The 19,298-nt window shown below is 38.6% G+C and overlaps 1 protein-coding gene across 3 annotated transcripts in view; it reads right to left on the reverse strand.

The window, feature by feature from the left end:
- The window catches only part of KCNQ1 (potassium voltage-gated channel subfamily Q member 1), a 340,214-nt gene that overhangs the window by 247,400 nt on the left and 73,516 nt on the right, over positions 1-19,298 (reverse strand). For 2 of the 3 annotated variants that reach the window (XM_032692166.1, XM_032692165.1), the window contains exons 3-6: positions 6,469-6,595; positions 4,705-4,783; positions 3,684-3,780; positions 2,918-3,058 (exon numbers count right to left, since the gene is read on the reverse strand). In XM_032692166.1, the coding sequence (XP_032548057.1) occupies positions 2,918-3,058; positions 3,684-3,780; positions 4,705-4,783; positions 6,469-6,595 (444 nt within the window). Of the gene's footprint in view, positions 1-2,917; positions 3,059-3,683; positions 3,781-4,704; positions 4,784-6,468; positions 6,596-11,365; positions 11,430-19,298 lie in introns of those variants that run through there. The other variant, XM_032692168.1, reaches the window with a different exon arrangement.

Here is a 19,298-nt window from a genome sequence, read left to right on the forward strand (position 1 = left end):
GGCCAATTTACATATGAAAATGGAAAAGCAATACAGATTTATAAATAACAATGACAATGAAGAACATTTAATTAGAAGTTATGAACCCTATGGGTATGCCTATAGTCAGCAAAGCACAGTAATACAAAAATACCCAATTTCAGATGCAGTTTAGTTGTGGTAACACAGACCTTTTATATGGTTTATTTCAGCTATATTATGTGTTCTATTACTGCTGCCCAAAGAACTTGTTTAGCCGTGTACACATACACCGAGATAACAAAAAAGTGCAACACTGTAGAGTGAGAAAAGGGCTGTGAAAACACTAACAAGGACTTTTTGAAGCGTTATCTACTATGTAAGGTGAGTGCACTTTCAGAGAAGTGAGATCAGCTGCGTTGCCAGATGGATCACCCATCTATGATAGTGTATGAGACAGGAGCTGTGAATTATCCTCTTCCACATGTTCAGTTCAAAACAAACTGAGACAGGTTTTCAGTGACTGGAATTTCTGGTGTTTGAGTGATTCAGAAAATTCTGGCTAAAACATAACCAAAACTTTCGTGATTTAACACTTTGAGAAGGCTTTTGTATGAGTTTAGACCTTCATTAGGAAGACTCCTTGTGACCTCCCAGTTATGCATAGAATCCTAGAATGGTTTGGGTTGGAAGGAACCTTAAACTTAATTCCAACCTTCCACTAGACCAGGTTGTTCAGAGCTGCATCCAACCTGGACTTGAGCACTTCCAGGGATGGGGTATCCACAACTTCTCTGGGCTAACTTCTTCACTATCCTAACTTTATAGGGCTCTTTCCTAGCAGAAAGCACGATGAAGAATATTACAGTATCAAAACACCAGAAATGGATGGAATTGAATCCATTTCAGTTTTGTTCTACTAAATCTTTTTTAGCAGTTCGCAGAGACATATCAGAGCAGGAAAAGGACACTAAATTCTACTTTTAATATTAAAGAAATTACACTATGTGTTCATTGAATGCAGTCTCACACTTGAAGTGGAATGCTGCAACACAATAGAAGCTATAACAGAGAAAGAATATTATGATAATTAAATTTATTGATTAAATAAGTTTACTGCAATTAGTAAGAAAAAATAACTGGCATGCCTAACTGAGCAATAATTCCCTGAAAGGAGAATATTTCAATATCCTGACAGATCGTGTTGCTTCTTTGGAAGGTTTTACTGTATTTTTAGTCAGCCAGTCTGGTCTGTCACATACTCAATTTTTAATGGCTACGCCAATGACAGCATGTGTTTTTAAATGCAGCTACATCTGCCACTGTTAATTACTGAGTCATCTGACCACTGTAGTGGAAAATAAAAATGCCATAATGACATGAAAGTATTGAAAAAGCTACTTGACAGAAAGCCACTTCCTTGTGCTACACATTAAGTCCTCTGATTCTAAGAAAGCCTGTATTTAACCATGGCAGACAGCAAGAAGAAAGAATCCTGCAGCAGATCACAGTAGCAAAACAATACAACAAAATCTGTTGTATTCAAAAAGGGCTACATATGCATTTCAGCACCAGGACTTGCTCATCAATAGATCCTGAAACAGTAAGTGGTACTGTTTGTAGAGAGAAGACTATATTAGCACAGACACACAGAACCTTATTAAAAATATTTCTTAATATATATTCTTATATATATTTTTTTTAATTAGTGAAACAGAGGTGTTAGCCCTATCATTCTTGTACATACGACTTATCATAGCCTTATTTTTAACAAAAAAAAAAAAAAGAAAAACAATGCCTTTTGATTTAAAGCAACACAGAAAAAGTTCTAGAAGAACAGCACATTTTGAAAATGCAAGCATGGTATCATTAGTGATGCCTATGCATTTTAAAGATCTGTAGCACTTAAAATGATGATGGTTTGTTTTATTAAGGTAATAGAATTAAAGGAGATAAAAACAAGTCATTGCTTGAATGCTAATGATAAGGGAAAACAGTTTCCAGAAAGTACCTTTCTTTGAACTGTACTATGAAAAGGAAAGGGAAACAATTACAGACAGGAAATCCCAGAACAAAACAGCCAACCCAGTATGTGTGTATCATGTGAGAAAATAAAAAGAGGGAATTGTTACTATTGCAGAAGCAACAAAATTAAAATGTTGACAAAAATATAATCCCAGAATAGAGCTGCCTCACTATAGTGAGTACACATAATAAATGAAAACAGAGAGACAACTGTCACTAGCAACATCAAGAAAGCAGAACTTTATTAGCAGAGCTAAAAATACATCTACACCAAAGTGTGGCAGCACCTCAGAGAAAGCAAAGAAATCTCTAAGCAAGATGGTGTGTGGATACAGCACAGGCAAATGCCAAATAAGGATACTATGTGGCTTCCAAAGCAATATAAACACTTTAGAACAGTCTTGTGACTGATTTCCCAAGTATCTTAGATGCTTCTTGCTCTGGAATTAGTCCCTTAATGAACTGGGAATTACCATCACAGACCAAATTGCAAAACATAGATATCTGCTTTAGGGGAAAAAAAAAATAACAACAAAGACAGGAAAAAGAAAGCCTAAACACCACCCCCCAGAAAAAACCCAGCTGTGATTTAGGAAGACTCTTACCATCTTAGACAGTTGAACACTACCATGAGAAAGGTAGCAAGAAGTAATCACAGTAACGGTAGGGAAGAGAGGATAAAAAATAGAATGCATGTTTCTAAATTTTTGATACATAATTTGATCACTTCGGATCTCATAAGACTACAAACACCAAATGAAACTCCTGATCATCTACAGTATTTTCATAGTTTCACAGAATTACAAAACCAGAAAGTGTATTGAAGCAGTAGGAAGCCATTTCAAAGTGCTGTCTTACTCTACGCTTGCTTGAATTTTACTCCACACTGGACAGTGTCAACCACTTTCAGCACACGTGAAATTGCTATACTTACCACTCCCCACCACAGGGCATCTGCATAGCTGCCAAACTCTGTTTCTCCAGAATCATTTACAGCATCCTTCTCGGCCAGGTATACAAAATAAGAGGAAAAAATCAGGCCCAGAAATCCAATGTAGAGAGTAGTTATCAGTTCCTGCAAAGAGAATAAAAATAATGGCATTATGACATCGAGACACTTAAATTACCTAACGCTGATGGGTTATAAAAGATAATTGGAAGAGAAGAATGCAATTTCAGCAATTGATAAACATTGACAGTGACTGTTGGCTGGGCAATTTTTAACAAAAATCCACTGAGCTCAACGGTGAAAGTAATTACAGCACGGTTGATGACTTGGCCCAGCATATGCATTGTCAACAGGCAGTCAAAACAACCTCTTCACTTCGCAAGCACCAAACCACTTCTGGTCCCCAAAAAGTACTTGGATAACTTTTTCAAACAGTGTCAGATTCGAAACAACTTCGGAATTTAGATACATATTTTAAGAAATATTCGGACTAGTTTTCACAAGTGTCATTTGCTGTTGTTATAGCCAACTACAAGTCAAAATCTGCCCAAGTCAGTGAATATTTTTAATTTTTTAGGAATTTTTTTACCCTTGAACAAGGCAGAACAACCATACTTGGTTAAAATAAAGTATAACTAACTATATTAAGTATAACTGACGTCATCAGCATATCTGCATATATGTCATTCTGAATCTAAGGACATTTGCATCAACTGTGCCATTCCTCAGCCTGCTCAATACCTGTTCATACCTGTCTGTGTATGAACACCACTGATCCCAGCAGCCTCCACGTGCCCCCCTGACGATCAACATGCAGCATTCGTAAAATCTGCAGAAAACGGATGCCCCTGGAACAAAGTTTTCGAATTAATGAAGACGCTAAAGATGCTAGAGAAGAAACAGAGAGGGGAAGTCTGTGTCTTCCAAAGGACCATTTTAAGAGACATATAGTATGTTAGACTTGGCAGCCTGTCTCTTTTCACTCCATTCACTGATCTTTCATCTTGTTTGTTACGAAGACAGCCTGGAAAGATTGTGCAAGGGAAGGACTGATCTTTTTACATAAGGCTAGTAAGGATAATTCAAGGATTCAGGATTTTGGACACAGATAGAGAATGCTCTAGAAATCATTCATCAATGCATATTTGACCTGCTTACCAGGGTGGGAAACAACATGCAGAACCAGCTAATTAAAGAGCTGATTTCCTTACCTTTGAGGAATTTCATAGGCAATTTGAACCAGAGTCCAATAATACTTTAAAATACCCTTTATGGGAGTCACTGCAATCCTTGGGAGTTCCTGCAGCTAATGTGCAGAGCACAGTACAGTGCCATGTACTTTCTTGTTCAAGAAAATCAAGTGACATGACCTTCCTGAGCACAAGGTGGATTCAGGAATTCACAACCACTAATCCCAGGTATTTTATGAAGAGGTGGCTTGAAGATATCAGAGATATGAAGCATGAAAGGGTTGCTATAAAACTGAGCCACAAAACTAAACCAGGATTTGGGTAGAACCCAACTTGGCGGGGAAAGGGGGCAGGGGTATGTGCCTCTCTGCCCCCACCAGTCACAAATGCATTACAACAAGGTTTTATTTTCCCTGCACTTAGTGGGATCATTGTTCACACATGTACATGACTGGTGATCTGCTTTGTTACAGGACACTGACCAGTGACTTGTTTTCTCCGGCAAGAATTGAAGCAGAAGGTAAAAAAAAAGAACCCCACCTTACTCAGATAGTACTAATTTCTTTTATTGCTTATAATTACCTGATAGCTGAGGTTGCAAAGACTTGACCTTTAGAGCCCACACAAAGAACTATCATGGAAGCAACAACAACAATTAAATCTGGAAAATAAAAGTCAATTGAAAAAATTAGTTAGTAGCATCTTGCAATACTTCTGCAAGAATGTCACTAGAACCAATTCCAATATTACTTTAACAAATTGAACAATCACTCCTAATCATATATCAAGAGATCTCTATTTTAGCATGTAAAGAAAATATAATCTTGAGATACGACAGAAAAATTTTACTGGATAGGCCCAAGGCGGCCACAGCCTAGATGAATTAGGAATTACTCCAATGCAGTCTGCAATCCTTATTAGCAGGAGGAATTTCAGCAGTTTCTCCCTATTCTCTCTTCCATGTGTTTTATTTTCTTTTCTGTGTTAGAAGCATTTTCACTGACAGAGACTTGGGGTTTTTGTATATGAGAAAACTGCCTTACTACCATTTCATCTCTCCAGGTCTAAAAGGGATAGAAAAATTGGAATTAGTGCATAAGTCTAATTTAGTTTAAGTCAGTAAGGACTGTACTCTAAATCTCCATGCTTCAGGCCTAGTTAATCTTGGAAAGGAACTTTGTATTTTGGAGAATTAAACAGCTCTTGATCTATAGCTGGGAAAGTGGCACTATGTTTTGCTTTCCAGACTGAATTAAATTGGATAATGTTTCAGAACTCATGGTGTTCTAGGTCTCAGGAGAAATGGACTGTGTTCAGAGTGCAAAGATACAGTCAAGGGCTTTTTAGAGTTGCAGTCATACCTGAGATACAGTTGTTATTTTTATATATGTATGGACGGATACACAGAGAAGCTAAACTGAATTATTTTATGATTGTAAAAATACCCAGGTACAAAATTTTGTAATTTATATTCAGCAAAATTGTAGATAGTTTATGAAAACCTATATCCTGTATATACAACAAATAATGTTTCCAAGTAGTTGAAATAACTATGTCACAGACCAAGAATTACTATTCTTCTATAACAATACTCCTCTTCCAAAATCTGGTTTATTTAGTCCATTTATATTTTAAGTACTTTAGGACAAGGGTCTTTACATACTTCTCTCAATACTGGCTAACAAAATATAGATCAATTTTGAAATTGTTAAGTGAATGGCAAACATTCTAAAAAAAAAAATCATTTGTTGCATATATGGAATATAGGGATGTAATTTCCAAGAATACTGAAATCATTTTGGGAAGCCAACTGAGGTGAATACCAAGAAAAGTCAGGTGTCCAGCTCCAAATGCATCACTGAAAGCCATATTTTAATTCAATTGATACACAGAGTAACTACAGTGCATCTATTGTGCCCTACCATGCAGTAAACAGCTCAATTAGAGTGCAAAATAAACTCATAATAAGTTACTCAAACGGCTGCAGGGGCAAGAGGGAGGAAAGGCTGTTCAGTATCTTTAAAAAAATACAATTGTAGCTCTTGTGCAGTGTCTGGGATCCTGAGGTCACAGGAGACAGGACCATGGCCAAGACTTATTCCTGGCAAAGCTTCAGATCACTTGTGAAAAGAAAACACTCTGCTCTTCTGGGAAAACAAACCAAGCTACGTTTGTTCTCAACAGTGCCATGAATTCCTGAAGGGAAATTCAGATCTACATTCATGCTAATGACAAGAGCTCTCGCTCTAACTTGGCTTCAACTACTGCAGAAATCCAGCTTCTAAAATCTTTCAGGGCGAGTTTTACTCATTGTTTACATCAACTTTGCAAGTTGTGCATACTCACCAATGATTGAAATAGGTTTCCTAGCAAAACGAAGCCTTCCCCATATTCCAACATATTTACTGCGGCATCCTGCTGACCATAGCCGAACCACATACTCTGTTCCAAAGAATACCACTAACACAATTTCCTAAAAGAAACAGACAGGGAACTAGGTTAATTCTCTACTGTACTTATGTCTTTCATCTCTTTTCAGAATGTATTAGGACATGTTAAATAAAACATAAAATTAGGAAGGTGACAAATATGTCAACCATACCAAAGTGATCTAAAGTAATATAGAAAAACTTGTAAGAGTAAAGAAAGAAAATATTAAGAGCAAATTTAAATACTTTGATCACATGCAGTTTGGCTTGTCTACATGTACTAAAACTGAAAACTATTCTGTGCAATTCACTTGGTCTAATTCAAACAAAAGGTTTCCTGACTGAGCCAAAAAAAACAAGTACAGTCTGTATTTAGAAGATTTTTTTGCTAGCTTATTTCATTTTGGAAAGAGCTGTGTTTCACATTCCATTTACCAGATCAGTTTAACCACCTTATTTATACTTTTTCAGTCTTCCCTTAATCTTGCATGGATTGAAAAAAGATTTCTAGTACCCAGCACCAATATGTCAGTCTCCGGGTGCACTGAAAATACAGTGAGATTTCTAGAACACCTTTCCCATCCTCTTGCCAATGTTTAGGGACTTCATCAGAAACAGAGATCTTACTTCTGAAGCATGGCTGGTATCAAGCTACTTGTAAAACACAAGCTAAGGTATGACTTCGGAAATGCCTGCAAAGTGATAGATGTCAAAGACATCTGATATTCTTGGTGATTAGACAAAGGTATGGTTATGTCCTATTTGGAACATGGTCGATGTGCCAATAAACCTTGATTTTCTACAGACCAGATGAGCATGGCATACTCAGTATAGTTTCCCTGAGTATCAGGGAGCTGCAATATTTCCTTATTGGTTAACTCGATTAATAACTGGTCGCATTCTCTACCAGAGCCAGCAACAAAATCTATTTATTGAAATGGTAAGAGTGGTTTGTAATTGAAAACACAAAACACATGGCGTAAAGAAAGACTACAGCTGAGAAACCAATCTCAAAATATCACAGTTACATATGTTAATGCAGATTAAGAGAATTAACTGCTTATTTCAAAGTGTGATTTCATATAAGGAGCAACTGCAGAAAAGACAATGTGCTGCTAAACATCTTGTTCAGCCCCCTCACATTTCTGCAGGTTACACTGCTGGCATAACAGATTTTCAAACGAGACTCAAGATGGTACCTAGAATTATTTTCTAAACTAACTGAAATAACCAGAACACAACCTTAGTCCAGTCAAGATGAATGGGAATCATATGATCAGCTTCAAAAATGCAGGGAACACTGCCCTGAATATTAAGTCCTAACTTGTTGAAGTTCAACTCTGTGACACTTTCAGAAAAGCTAGCAGAACATGAGCCAGGACTCTTTCCCTTGGTTTTGACAATCTCATAATCTATGCAAGCTGTCAGATGCAGTAGAACAGCTATCATAATTGTTTATAGACACTTGTATTCAAGTTAGATTTTTAGGATATAATGAAACTATCCAGATCACTGGTTGTAATAAACATGAAACTCAGATCCTTTGACCCAGTCAAGAATCTCTTCTACAACTTCCTTCTGAAAGAATCCACCAGAACCTTTCACCTTTTTTTTTTTTTCAATTGGATTATCATTAATTTTTTCAATAAAATAAAAACATAATGAACAACATAAATCTTAAGAAACAGCATCTGGAGTAGATCCTTTAAGGAAAGCCTGTGTCTTACGACAGAAGCTTCAAATGCAATGAAACTCTCCCTTTGTCCAACCTAATGTCACTTATGAACCACCAGTGAATGGCAAAATTATGAGCTCTGCTTGATATGAGGTGCTGTTGAATTGTCACAGAAAATAAGCACCAGAGGCAATCTCTTCCGATCAAGTGATTGTATTCCTTTCACAGGCCCGGTCAATAAACCCTAATATCCAAGTGCTCTTCTGTATGCAGACAGCTAGTATGTCTCCTTTCACCACTACTATGGAGGAAACGCCACTAACAAAAGACAATACCAACCATATATGGAGCAAAAACTGTCCTTCATTCAAAATAACTCATCTGAGGAAGGGATGTATGGCTTCACATCACATATGTGATAGCACAGATAATAGTGTTCAGATACCCCCAAAAGCAAAAGAACAAGAAAAAAATTATCTTGGTAGGCAAAGCAAAACCCAGAGGAAAGTTAAATGTTTTAGCACAATGGAACCACAAATAGCACTCTGACTAGGCACCACGGCCTTGTCAGGATCACAGTTTCAGTTTAATAGCACGAAGGTAGAAAGTGAAAGCCTGGATTGTGCTTTAAAGGAGCACGTATTCTCTGCGTAGGAAATTTGCATTGGAGTTGTGCGCGTATGTTTTTTAAAGGCCCTCCATGGTTCATTGGATCAGGCACACCGGCAAGTATGCAAATGGGGGCTGTCCCAAAGACAATGCGACAGACATGCAGTCAATGGTTACTGTCACCCAGTTCTTTGCGTGACACGCAGACAAGCTTAGAGAACATTGATTGTCCTATAGACTCCGGTGACTGGAGGGAACGACCAGTCGGCTTACACCAAGACACATTTTTCACTCCTGACGTTTTGATAAAGGCTTATTGACCTAAATGAGACCCAAGTTATTCAGGGAACATCGGGGGTGAAAGTGCACAAGCTGTTCTTCATGGTCATACACAAAAACTCCAGGTATCCATTAGCAACTGGCAAATTCCCCCTCCCCTGCCCGTGGCTGTGTGACAGACAAAAGTGTTTTTAATATCTTGTGTTGCATAAAGCTAATAAGTAGTCTCCTGGGGATGGGGGAGGCTGATGAATTTCTGTCTCCACACACTTACATTAGTGGTCAGAAACTTCCAGACAACAAGAAAAAAGTATATTAGAAAATTATGCCTTCCTGAGCTAATAAAATATTGCCTGTATTTTCCTAATTAACAGCTTAGCATGAAGCCTACATGCACCACAAGGATGCCAACCTGATCCTTAGTTCACTTATGCTGGTGGCAATCAGTGCTAATTGAACAGCAATACCTCAAAACTGAGAATTTCAGCGAATCTGAGCTGTACTACAGATTAATTTGGTCCACTGTTTCTTCAATATTTTCTCCTAATTGCCTGCCTAACACCTACCTACCAAGTGTACTGTATAAACCCTTGTGTTTCTTGCAATGAGTCAGCTAGAATGAAATGAGGTTTGAAAAGGCTGATATATGAAAACAGAAAGATGAAGTGTTGAGAGGACACAGTGGATGTAGAGAATGAGTGAAATAAAAAACAAAACAACATTTAGGACATGGGAAAATTAAAATACAGAGGAAAATAATTGCTTGCAAAACACTAGTGAGCATAGTAATCAAAGCTCAGTGAAGGGGTTTTCTTGGTTAAAATTATATACACACAGGAACTATACTGTCCAAGGACCCATTCAACCCTATGTAACTTAATTATGATCTCCTTTGTAAAAGATGAAACCAGAAACACAACACTGAGGCTAAAAACTTATATGGTACAAAGAACCCTCTAAGATATGACAGTCATGTACATAGATGGGCATACAGGGTCCATCTTACTTAACAGAAGATACTTTTTTTCCTTTTAATTATTAATTTGTGCATGGTACCCTCACTTCTGCCATCCTTCCTGCTCAGCCAAGGCATATGCTTAGTGCCATTTTCAGGCCTCCTCAGCACATAATCCCAACGCAACCGAGTACTAGATTAACCCTGAATGAAAAGATAGAGAGGATGAACACGAAATACACATGTAGATCACTTTCTTGAAGAACTCCATCAGTGTCAGTGTGCCTCCAGCCACCAACAACTTCTTGCATGTAAACTCACAACCATTTCAACGAAAAGAAACAGGTAGACGAGACGAGTATAACAAGCCTTGGGCAGTTCTACTGAGGTACAGTGCTTGGTGAAACTACAATAGATCTCCAGGTAGCCATTTAGCAGATGCCAGGGAATGAACTATTTCTCATGAAGACCAGTAAAGGAGTTGGAGTCCTCACTTATGCATTGGTGTCAGAGTGGGGTCAGCATGTGGGATACACTTCAGAAGTCTCATGACAGATTTTTTTTTCAGTGCATCTCACTACTGACTTCACAGTTCTAACACGGAAACAGAAGTTCCTTTGAGTTGATCAGGTACTACGTGAACAGCCCCGAGAATTGCTTCAAGTACAATGAAAGAGCCAGCAGAACCCTTAGCCCAAGAAAGATATGGCATAACTTAATCACCTGGCTACAGTACAGCTCTCATCATCTGATGAAGGCCCTTAGGCAGGATCACTAAAAACACAGTTCCCTGACGAATATACCCATGCTATCTGTTATTACGGCCCATACCTCGACAGTTCCCAGAGTATTTTGCTAATAAATGCATCATGAAAAGCCCTTCCTATACTACTCAACCCCCACTGGATTGGAAGAGCTACAATGTTGGGAGGCATCCAACATCTGCACTGTGAAATAAAGCACAGTAGCAACTCCAAAAGGAAGGACAGAGTCCGGAAACTTAGCTAAAGAGATGTTTTTAAGCAATTAGACAGATTAATTGTCTCTGGAGGCTGAGAAAGCATCTGCATAGAGAATATATTACCAAAGGCTCTGCCTGTAGACCCCAAAGCTGTAACTGGTCACAGAGCATCACAGACGTTCATGCAACTGTTTGATGTGGGAGGACCAGATGAGGTCATCTGAAATCTGTTATGAACAGGAATGCCCTTACTCCAAGTCTAGACTTTTTTAAATGAACTCCATAAATGTAAGAGAGTAAAATACACATTTTAGCAGCAAGGAGGCAAAGCATACCACTATGTTGTTCCGATTGGCTGTTGAAGATGACATACAGCTTACTGCATTTGCCACAGAGGTGTCTATCCTAAGAGGAAAGAGAAATTACAAGCACAGGAAAACAAGAGGCATTGGTGAGGGGGACACTTTTAAGACACATAAACACATGCTTCTTGTACTGTAAGAATTTCCTCCCACCCCAACATTTTATTGGAAGTACAACTCCTACCCATCTCTGCCAAATCAGAAGGTCTATTACATTATTCTCACTGGAAAGATAGACAACATTATTCCCATGATTCTGTCAAATCTGGCTTTTTTAAGATTCCAGCTTCAAAGATTATAAAATTCCCATGAATTCCTTTAAACAATGAAATAACCTCTCATGTATCTTATATAGGGATTTCATGCCAACCAGCATTACCTCAGCTAAAACATTCCCATGGCACTGTTTGCACTGAACCTGTTTTTTAGGCAAGGCAGTGGAAGATCACTGCTATGGAGCTAGTGGAATACGGACCATGAATAAAGTGGAACAGTAACCTCCTCACAGTCTCAGGCAGCAGTAGTAGAACGTGCACACTGCACACAAGTTTTTTTCACAAGTCATGAAAAGGAGGTCTTTGAAGGAGCCAAGAGAGGGGACAATAGATCTGCTGATGGTAAAGTGACAGATGGGACACCTGCCATCAGTCAAGGGCTGTGTAGCTGGACTGGGCAACAAACAGGTTAAGCATCTTCACAAGCAGGGATGAAGCATATCTCTACTCCTCAAAGGTCAAAAAAAGCAGGAACATGTCTTTCATGTAAAACAATTACAGACTCATAGAACAGTTTGGGTTGGAAGCAACCTTAAAGATCATCTTACTCCAAACCCCCTCCCATAAGCAGGGAACCTTCCACTAGATCAGGTTGCTCAAAGCCCCATCCAACCTAGCCCTGAACACTTCTATAAATGAGGAATCCACAACTGCTCTGGGCAACCTGTGCCAGTGTCTCACCACCCTTGCAGTAAACAATTTCTTCCTGATATCTAATCTAAACTCGCTCTCTTTAAGTTTAAGCCATTCCCCCTTGTCCTGTCACTACATGTCCTTCTAAAAGGTCCCTCTCCAGTTTTCTTGTAGCCCCTCTTCAGGTACTGGAAGGTGCCATAAGGTGTCTCTTGAGCCCTCTCTTCTCCATGCTGAACAATCCCAGCTCTCTCAGTCTGTCTTCATAGGAGAGGTGCTCCAGCCCTCCAATCATCTTTGTGGCAATTGGTTGCATTTACACTGAAAGGGCAGTATGCAAAAACTGAACCACTACAGGCTACACAGTAGTTCAGAGAGAGGTGAAGCCCACTTCTCAGCACACTGTTCACCTGACAAATCAGAGCTTGCAAAATGCTTCAGACAGCACTTCTGTATAGCTTGAGCAGGATATGCAAATTAACAGCAGTAAAGGCAACTGTTTCTTCTAATCTCACCTACTTTGTATAGAGGTCCCTCTTTGTTCTGTTGAGAAAGGCAGGATTTTTTCCTGAAAGCTGTACTATGCTTTCTAAGATACACAGAACAGCAAAATCAGATGGTCTAGGAAAACAGATAGAGACAGGCACCAGCTCAATAAAGTAAAAATTCCAACTTGATGAAGTACAGATCAAAAATAAAAAGACAAATGGTTTCTCATATATATAAACACTTACTGAGCAACAGCAAGTCCCAGAAGCGCTATTAAGGACTGGAGATTTTTCTCCCCCTACTTAATCTCCTCACTTCCAAAGATCTTGTAAATTACATCTTTTCAAAGGAAGACAAATCATGGCAAGTTCCTAAAAAACGTTTAAAGCCAGAACACTTAAGTGTTTCTTTCAAAAACGTAGTATCATTTGCTAAAATTCTTTATCTGGCATATTTGGCACCAAATAATTAAACAGGTAACAGAAAACAAAAAACATGGTATCTGTATTACATTTCTATCTTCAGAGGCCCCTAATTAATCCCAAGAAGTTACTGGACATCATTAAAGTTCACTTATTAATGTTTTTAATTAAGACAAAATAATGTTTCCATAAGTGTTCATGCTCTGAAAGAAACGGATTCTTACCAGGAGACAGTTAGAACAGTTGTTTGTACTGAAGTGTTTCTATTTCCCCTTAATCGGTGTGAGAGCACAGAACAATTGCAGTGGAACCATTAAAGAATACTGTAGACCTGCAATTTTAGGTCAAGATTTTTCCAAAGGCTCCAAGCAAGTAAATCTGTTTGAATCTCAATAGGAGTCAGGCACCTATCTCCCTTAGGTGCATTTAACAAGCCTTTCATTGATTTCCTTAGCTCTCTTCTCACTAGAGGTTTCAGCCAAATCCAAATGCTGGCAGTTGAAATTTTTCCACCAGCCTCAAAAGGCCTCAGATGTCAGTGGTGTAACTTTGCATGTGAAGGCACAGTCATCGAGCATGGCTGCACTAGAACAACTTTCCACACCATCACCCCTGCACAAGTCTCTTCATAACGCAGTTGTCTTCAGCTTTTGAACTTAGGTGCTGATGATATCCACCAGGAATTTACAGACGTGAATTAAGCTGGGCTTGCACATTTAGTTTATGGCACTGCTTTTAGTGTGGAGTTCTCCCCCATCACAAAGTATGCTCAAGAACTAGGCTTCAAACTCAAAGTATTTGGCAAGAGAAGGGAAGTGTCAACATGCTAACACTGATGCAAAAATGATTAAAAATCCCTACTCCTTTCTGTTTATTTAATGAACCTCTTATTCAGGGCTTCATAAAAGTCTCTGGAAGGAATTCATTCACGACTCTCTCCTTCAAAGTGAAAAATCCTCTGGCTTCTACCCAGTGCTGCATATGCTTAATTTTATATCTCACTGAATTCAAAGAAAATATTCACCTACACTTAAGATGAGTCACACATACACACAGTTCACAAATATGCAAACTCATTCATTAGTACATACAATATGTTAATATGAGAAGAAAGGAACTGCCACAGACCATTAAAAAAAAAAAATCTGTAAGCCAAGCAGCCTGTATTTTTATGTTATAGAGAACTTCTCATAATACACTATTTACACAGTGGTTACTTTCCTTGATCTGAGTATTTTTATCTTGCCAAGTATCTGTTGCATGCTTTTTATTAAATAAGCTTCCTCACTCCTTTTTTAAAAAGCTACTTCATATCCAACATGTCCTACACCAAGCATTTCATAAGCCTTCCCTTTGCTCCACAGCTAACATGGAATTTATTGAGGGACCTCAGAAAGAGACTGTATGCCTGTTGTTTTCAAGCTACAAATGAAGCTCAATAAAAGCTACTGTGTCATCCAGCAAACTGTATCTTCTATACCCTTAGACTGTCGCTTTACAACACTACTTCTTTCTGAGAGAAAATAAAAGATTGCACAATATCTCTTATCTGTAAGCAGAGCCACACAAAAGGAATAATCTGGCCGTGATCTCCCCAGCTTAACCTGCAGTATATTTAAATGGGAATGTAAGGGTGGATGGCATTTTTAAGATGTAATGGTAAGTTCTGGTCACCTACTATACAACTTGACGACAGTAACACTTGAAATCTAGTGGTTTCAGACCTATTAATATACTTTTCTTTTTGCTTGAGGACACATTGTGAAAGCAGCCAGGAAGTAACAACACATTTTAATACAGAAATTAGAAAGAGCATTGATGAAAAAATGTTTTTTGTTCCAGTGGTTTTGAAAAGTGGAAAATATAATATTCATTTTCCCTCCTTACTCATCTTTTTTTATTTTATTAGAAAAATGGTCTTTTTCAACAGTCATATTTTACACTAACTGCAGCCAGGTTTCATCTCGTGTTTAAATTTTAGTGGCTTTTTTTTTCTTTTCAATGTAGAGTTTTTAAACACAAGATGTATGTCTTCAGAACAATCTGTAAATTTAAGACATGAAAGGAAATACTTTTTCATTATCAAGTACAAAATACAGGATCCACATTTTTCTCTCCAGAAACTTGCAAAACAAAGACTGTAAGAAAATAGGTTTTAATTAAATTAATCTTCCAGTTTTTGCTGTTTTTTCTCCCCATCTACAGTCACCAACTTTTCAAAGATACCTACATTTCCACTCTGCAGTAAACCACAGCTCTTCTAGTTCTTTGAGCATCTCATTCCTTTGAATCTGACAGCACTGCAGATCATCATATGTCATCTCAACCTTACCCACAGACACTGACCTTCCAAAGATTTCTCAGCTTAAGGGCACTATCCAGAGTCCAAACAAAGAGCAAACATGCCCGTGAGCTGCAGCAATGTTCCTCTTCATTCCCTTGGTAGGCAGGAGTCAAGAAGACTGAAAAGACAGGTGAGATCAGAGCTTTCTTACTTAGCTACAGGTTTCTCACAAAGCTTTGAGAAAACCACATGCAGTCTTTATCTCCATTCCAAATCAGAGAAACCCATTACTCGCCATCTTCTCCCACATGAATGCTCCAAGACAACAAGATAGTAGCACTGAGAATGGAAGTACAGCTGGATATGCACAGTGACATCATGAGGTCCCCCCATCTAAATTCCATGAGCTATTATGGGCTATTTTCAACAACTCATTTCTGCAAAAGCCGATACAGAAGAGAAGCTCTGTCTGATGAAGTTCTAAATTCTTACCTCTCTTGTGCAGGCAAAATACCTTCCCCAGGCCCTGGCCCTCCCTCCAAGAAGTGAGTTATAGAATGGTACTGTGTGCTAGACAGCCTTGCTTCAGGCTTCTCAGCTCTAGTCTTCCTGCTCCTCTATGTGGTTTTCAGCTGTATGGGACTCTCTGGGAGGCGATATGTGCCCCAGAAGTAGGATATTTCCAGAAGAGTGAGAGGTCACCAAAAGCAGGATATTAGTAATTCTACATATAATCATGATATCCTCTTTTTCTAGAAGCAGCACCCTTTTAAAATTGATCCTCTAAAAGTAAGACTTCTGGCCTGAGCAACAAATGCTCTACAATAACAGTTTTAACAAGAACTAAATTTCAAGTGAACTAACACTGGTTTCAACCCCCTCCAGATAACTAAAGGAGAAAAGAAAACTTTCTTTTTTTTCCAGACTGCCACGACAGAGTTCCAGTATAAAGCCATCAAGTTCTGAAACAAAATCCTCTGCTGTTAGAGGCAGGGCATTCCTTTCACACACCTGGGTGACAGCCGCTCAGATGCCACTATCAGGCTCAGTGTTGATAGGGGTTCAAGTGCCATATTTCTGTTTGATGCTCCCATAAACACAACCTGCTTTTGCCTCAACATACTTGAGCTCCGTCCCAGGCCTGCTCCAGGGAATACGCATCACGCTCTTCCACACAGCTGCAAAAACAGTCACACACTAAACCTGTAGTGCAGGCACTTAATACTCCTCACAGGAAAACACATGTGCTAGTTTAAGCTAATAAAAAACCTCTCAGATGCCATATGTACACAGCCCAGTCAGTCAGCATTTTACAGTTGCCTCTAAAATTTGTGAAGGAGGATAGAAGAATTATTTGACATGCAAAATAAACGTAACTGAAGGCAACAAAGTCAGCATTTTCAGCTAAGTGGCAAATACATTTCACATACTGAAAGCAAGTAGCTTCCTGCTGGTGCCAATTTCCTGCGCCCGCTCCAATCATTGAGCATTAAACAGTTGTGGCTATCATTCAGCACATCAGGATTACAGCATACCAAAACGGGAACCTAATTTATACCAACCAAAGCACATGATTAACTCAGTGCAAACTCTCCCTAGAGCTTTGATAGTGTTCCAAATGGACCAAACTAAACTTACATTTGCAAAATTAAGATATAAGCCAGATCTCTCTGAAGTCGCATACCCCATTAACCAAGCTACCGTTATGTGCAAAGACTTATATTTTTACTTGAATTCATGTTTCTATCAGTTTTGGGTCCAACATAAATAAATAGTGCAGAGGCAGCTCTTTGCAGAATTCAAAGTTACGAAAGGAGAACTCCAGCTCTGTGAAACTCCCTTCCCTCACTATCACCTTTCCTCTGCTCCCTTTACAAATAAAGGACAAGTGCACTATTCATTGCTGGAAGAAAAAAATACTTTAAAAAGCTATGCCCTTCTCAGTGGCAGCTGGTCTGAGCTTCAAGACATCAAATACCTCAGGAAACTAATGGGCATTATATGGAATGAATTAAAAAAAAAAAACAAAACCAACAAAATGATATTTGGCAGAATTCAGTAACACTGTGCTGCAAAACACTTTGGAAAAGGAGGAACCTTGTAAAAGTAATGCCTAGGACATGTCAAGAATAAACTAAGACACTGCAACAATGCACAGTCTAGCAGGCAGCTGATGTAGCAAGTAAAAGTCACCTGACCAGAAGAATTCCTCTTTAAAGCAGTACTTGAAGAGGAAAAAGCAACTGCAACTTAAAGGGATGGGCACAAGGAGCATGGTTTAGAGACACAGATGAGTCTTTTCTGTGCTGAAACATTGGGCAACGGATGTCATCCAACTGGTAGCAGTAGAGCAGAACCTCGTATTATTGCATTACTTATTGTGCTCATTTTTCAAAAGCTTGAGGTATATTTGCTCTTTATGTGAGCTATACTCCCAGGTGATTCATGGAAGGATTTTCTCTAGGAATAGTTGAATTTCCTAGGCCCTTCTCTTTGATCTGAGATTTACTGTTGCTTAAACTAGCAAACCCAAGTTCCAAAGAATTTTTCCCAATACCTTATGTAATAAAGCAAATGTCAGTCTTATTCCACAGTTAGATGAATTCTGTCCATAATTATAAAAACTTTTTAGTTTTGAGGGTTTTCTTTTTCGTGTCAAAAGATCATCCAATGTTTTAGCCTTCTCTTTATACCTTCTCTGCAGTTTTCAATACTCACTGTTTTAAAAAGTTGGTTCTGGTATGTTTTGTTTAAGCCCCTCAAGATCCCATTCTTTTAGATGTGATATTCACAAAAAACCTTTAAGTCTAGTCTTGACATCAAAGGTCTCACTGCCAAATCAGAGAGCCAAGATTACCCACTGGAACCAACAACACTCATCCCACACAAAAAGATTTGTTCAACAACAGGGGAACTAGTAAGAACTGACACTTGTACCAGTTGTCTTAACAGAAGTGAAACAAAAGGCTACATTAAAGAAAGGTGACTCCTTGCTTTAAAGATACTCAGCCTTAGTGTTTACTAACCCACAGTGCAAACCACTACTCTATGTGACAAATAACTGAAACATGTGACATTCTTTGCATCACGCCATTACTGAGAGGTGATAAGGTTTTTTCCACTATACAATGTTCTTTTAAAGTAATGTTTTCTCAGTGTGTCTATGATTGAGCAGGAGAGGAAAAAAGGGAGTCCTGATGCACAGCCACCAAATACGGACACGTGAATAGTGCATGTAAAGAATTTAAGTTACAAAACAGTATCTCAAGTGGCCAAGATCTCTAGAAATGATCGAATGTCAAAGGTTTTAGCCAACCTTACAGAACTTACAGGAGGAAGAGGTTACTTAAACTGCAGTTCAGTTTGGGTAGTTTTTCCAGTTTTCTTAAAGCATCACTAGAAGTGGCTAAAACATGGAAATCAAGGTCAAATGCCTGTCCTGCCCTGCTGAAGAGAGCAAGGCAGCAAAACCAAACTCACCCTTTTGCTGAGTTCCTTCTCAGTGGATAAAACAAGTGGGCCTGCCATGCTTGGTTCTGCGTCCTATTTCCAGCTCTGACAAAAATGGCTTTAATGACAACCTTGTGTTTCCCCTTTCCCCAACACACAACACATTGTATATTTAACTTTAGACGGAAGTGTCAATCACTAGTACTTGTTCAGGGTGTAATTAATAACAATTACATTACACTACAAAAGCACATAAGGGACTGTTTTGTGTACAATTTCCTCATCAGCTGGATGGCCAAAGAAAACCCATTAGACATGAAAGTATGGTAAAGCTGTGCTCTATAACTGGGTAT

This window comes from Chiroxiphia lanceolata, chromosome 6 (genome assembly GCF_009829145.1).
Source record: "Chiroxiphia lanceolata isolate bChiLan1 chromosome 6, bChiLan1.pri, whole genome shotgun sequence".
NCBI classification, from domain to species: domain Eukaryota; kingdom Metazoa; phylum Chordata; class Aves; order Passeriformes; family Pipridae; genus Chiroxiphia; species Chiroxiphia lanceolata.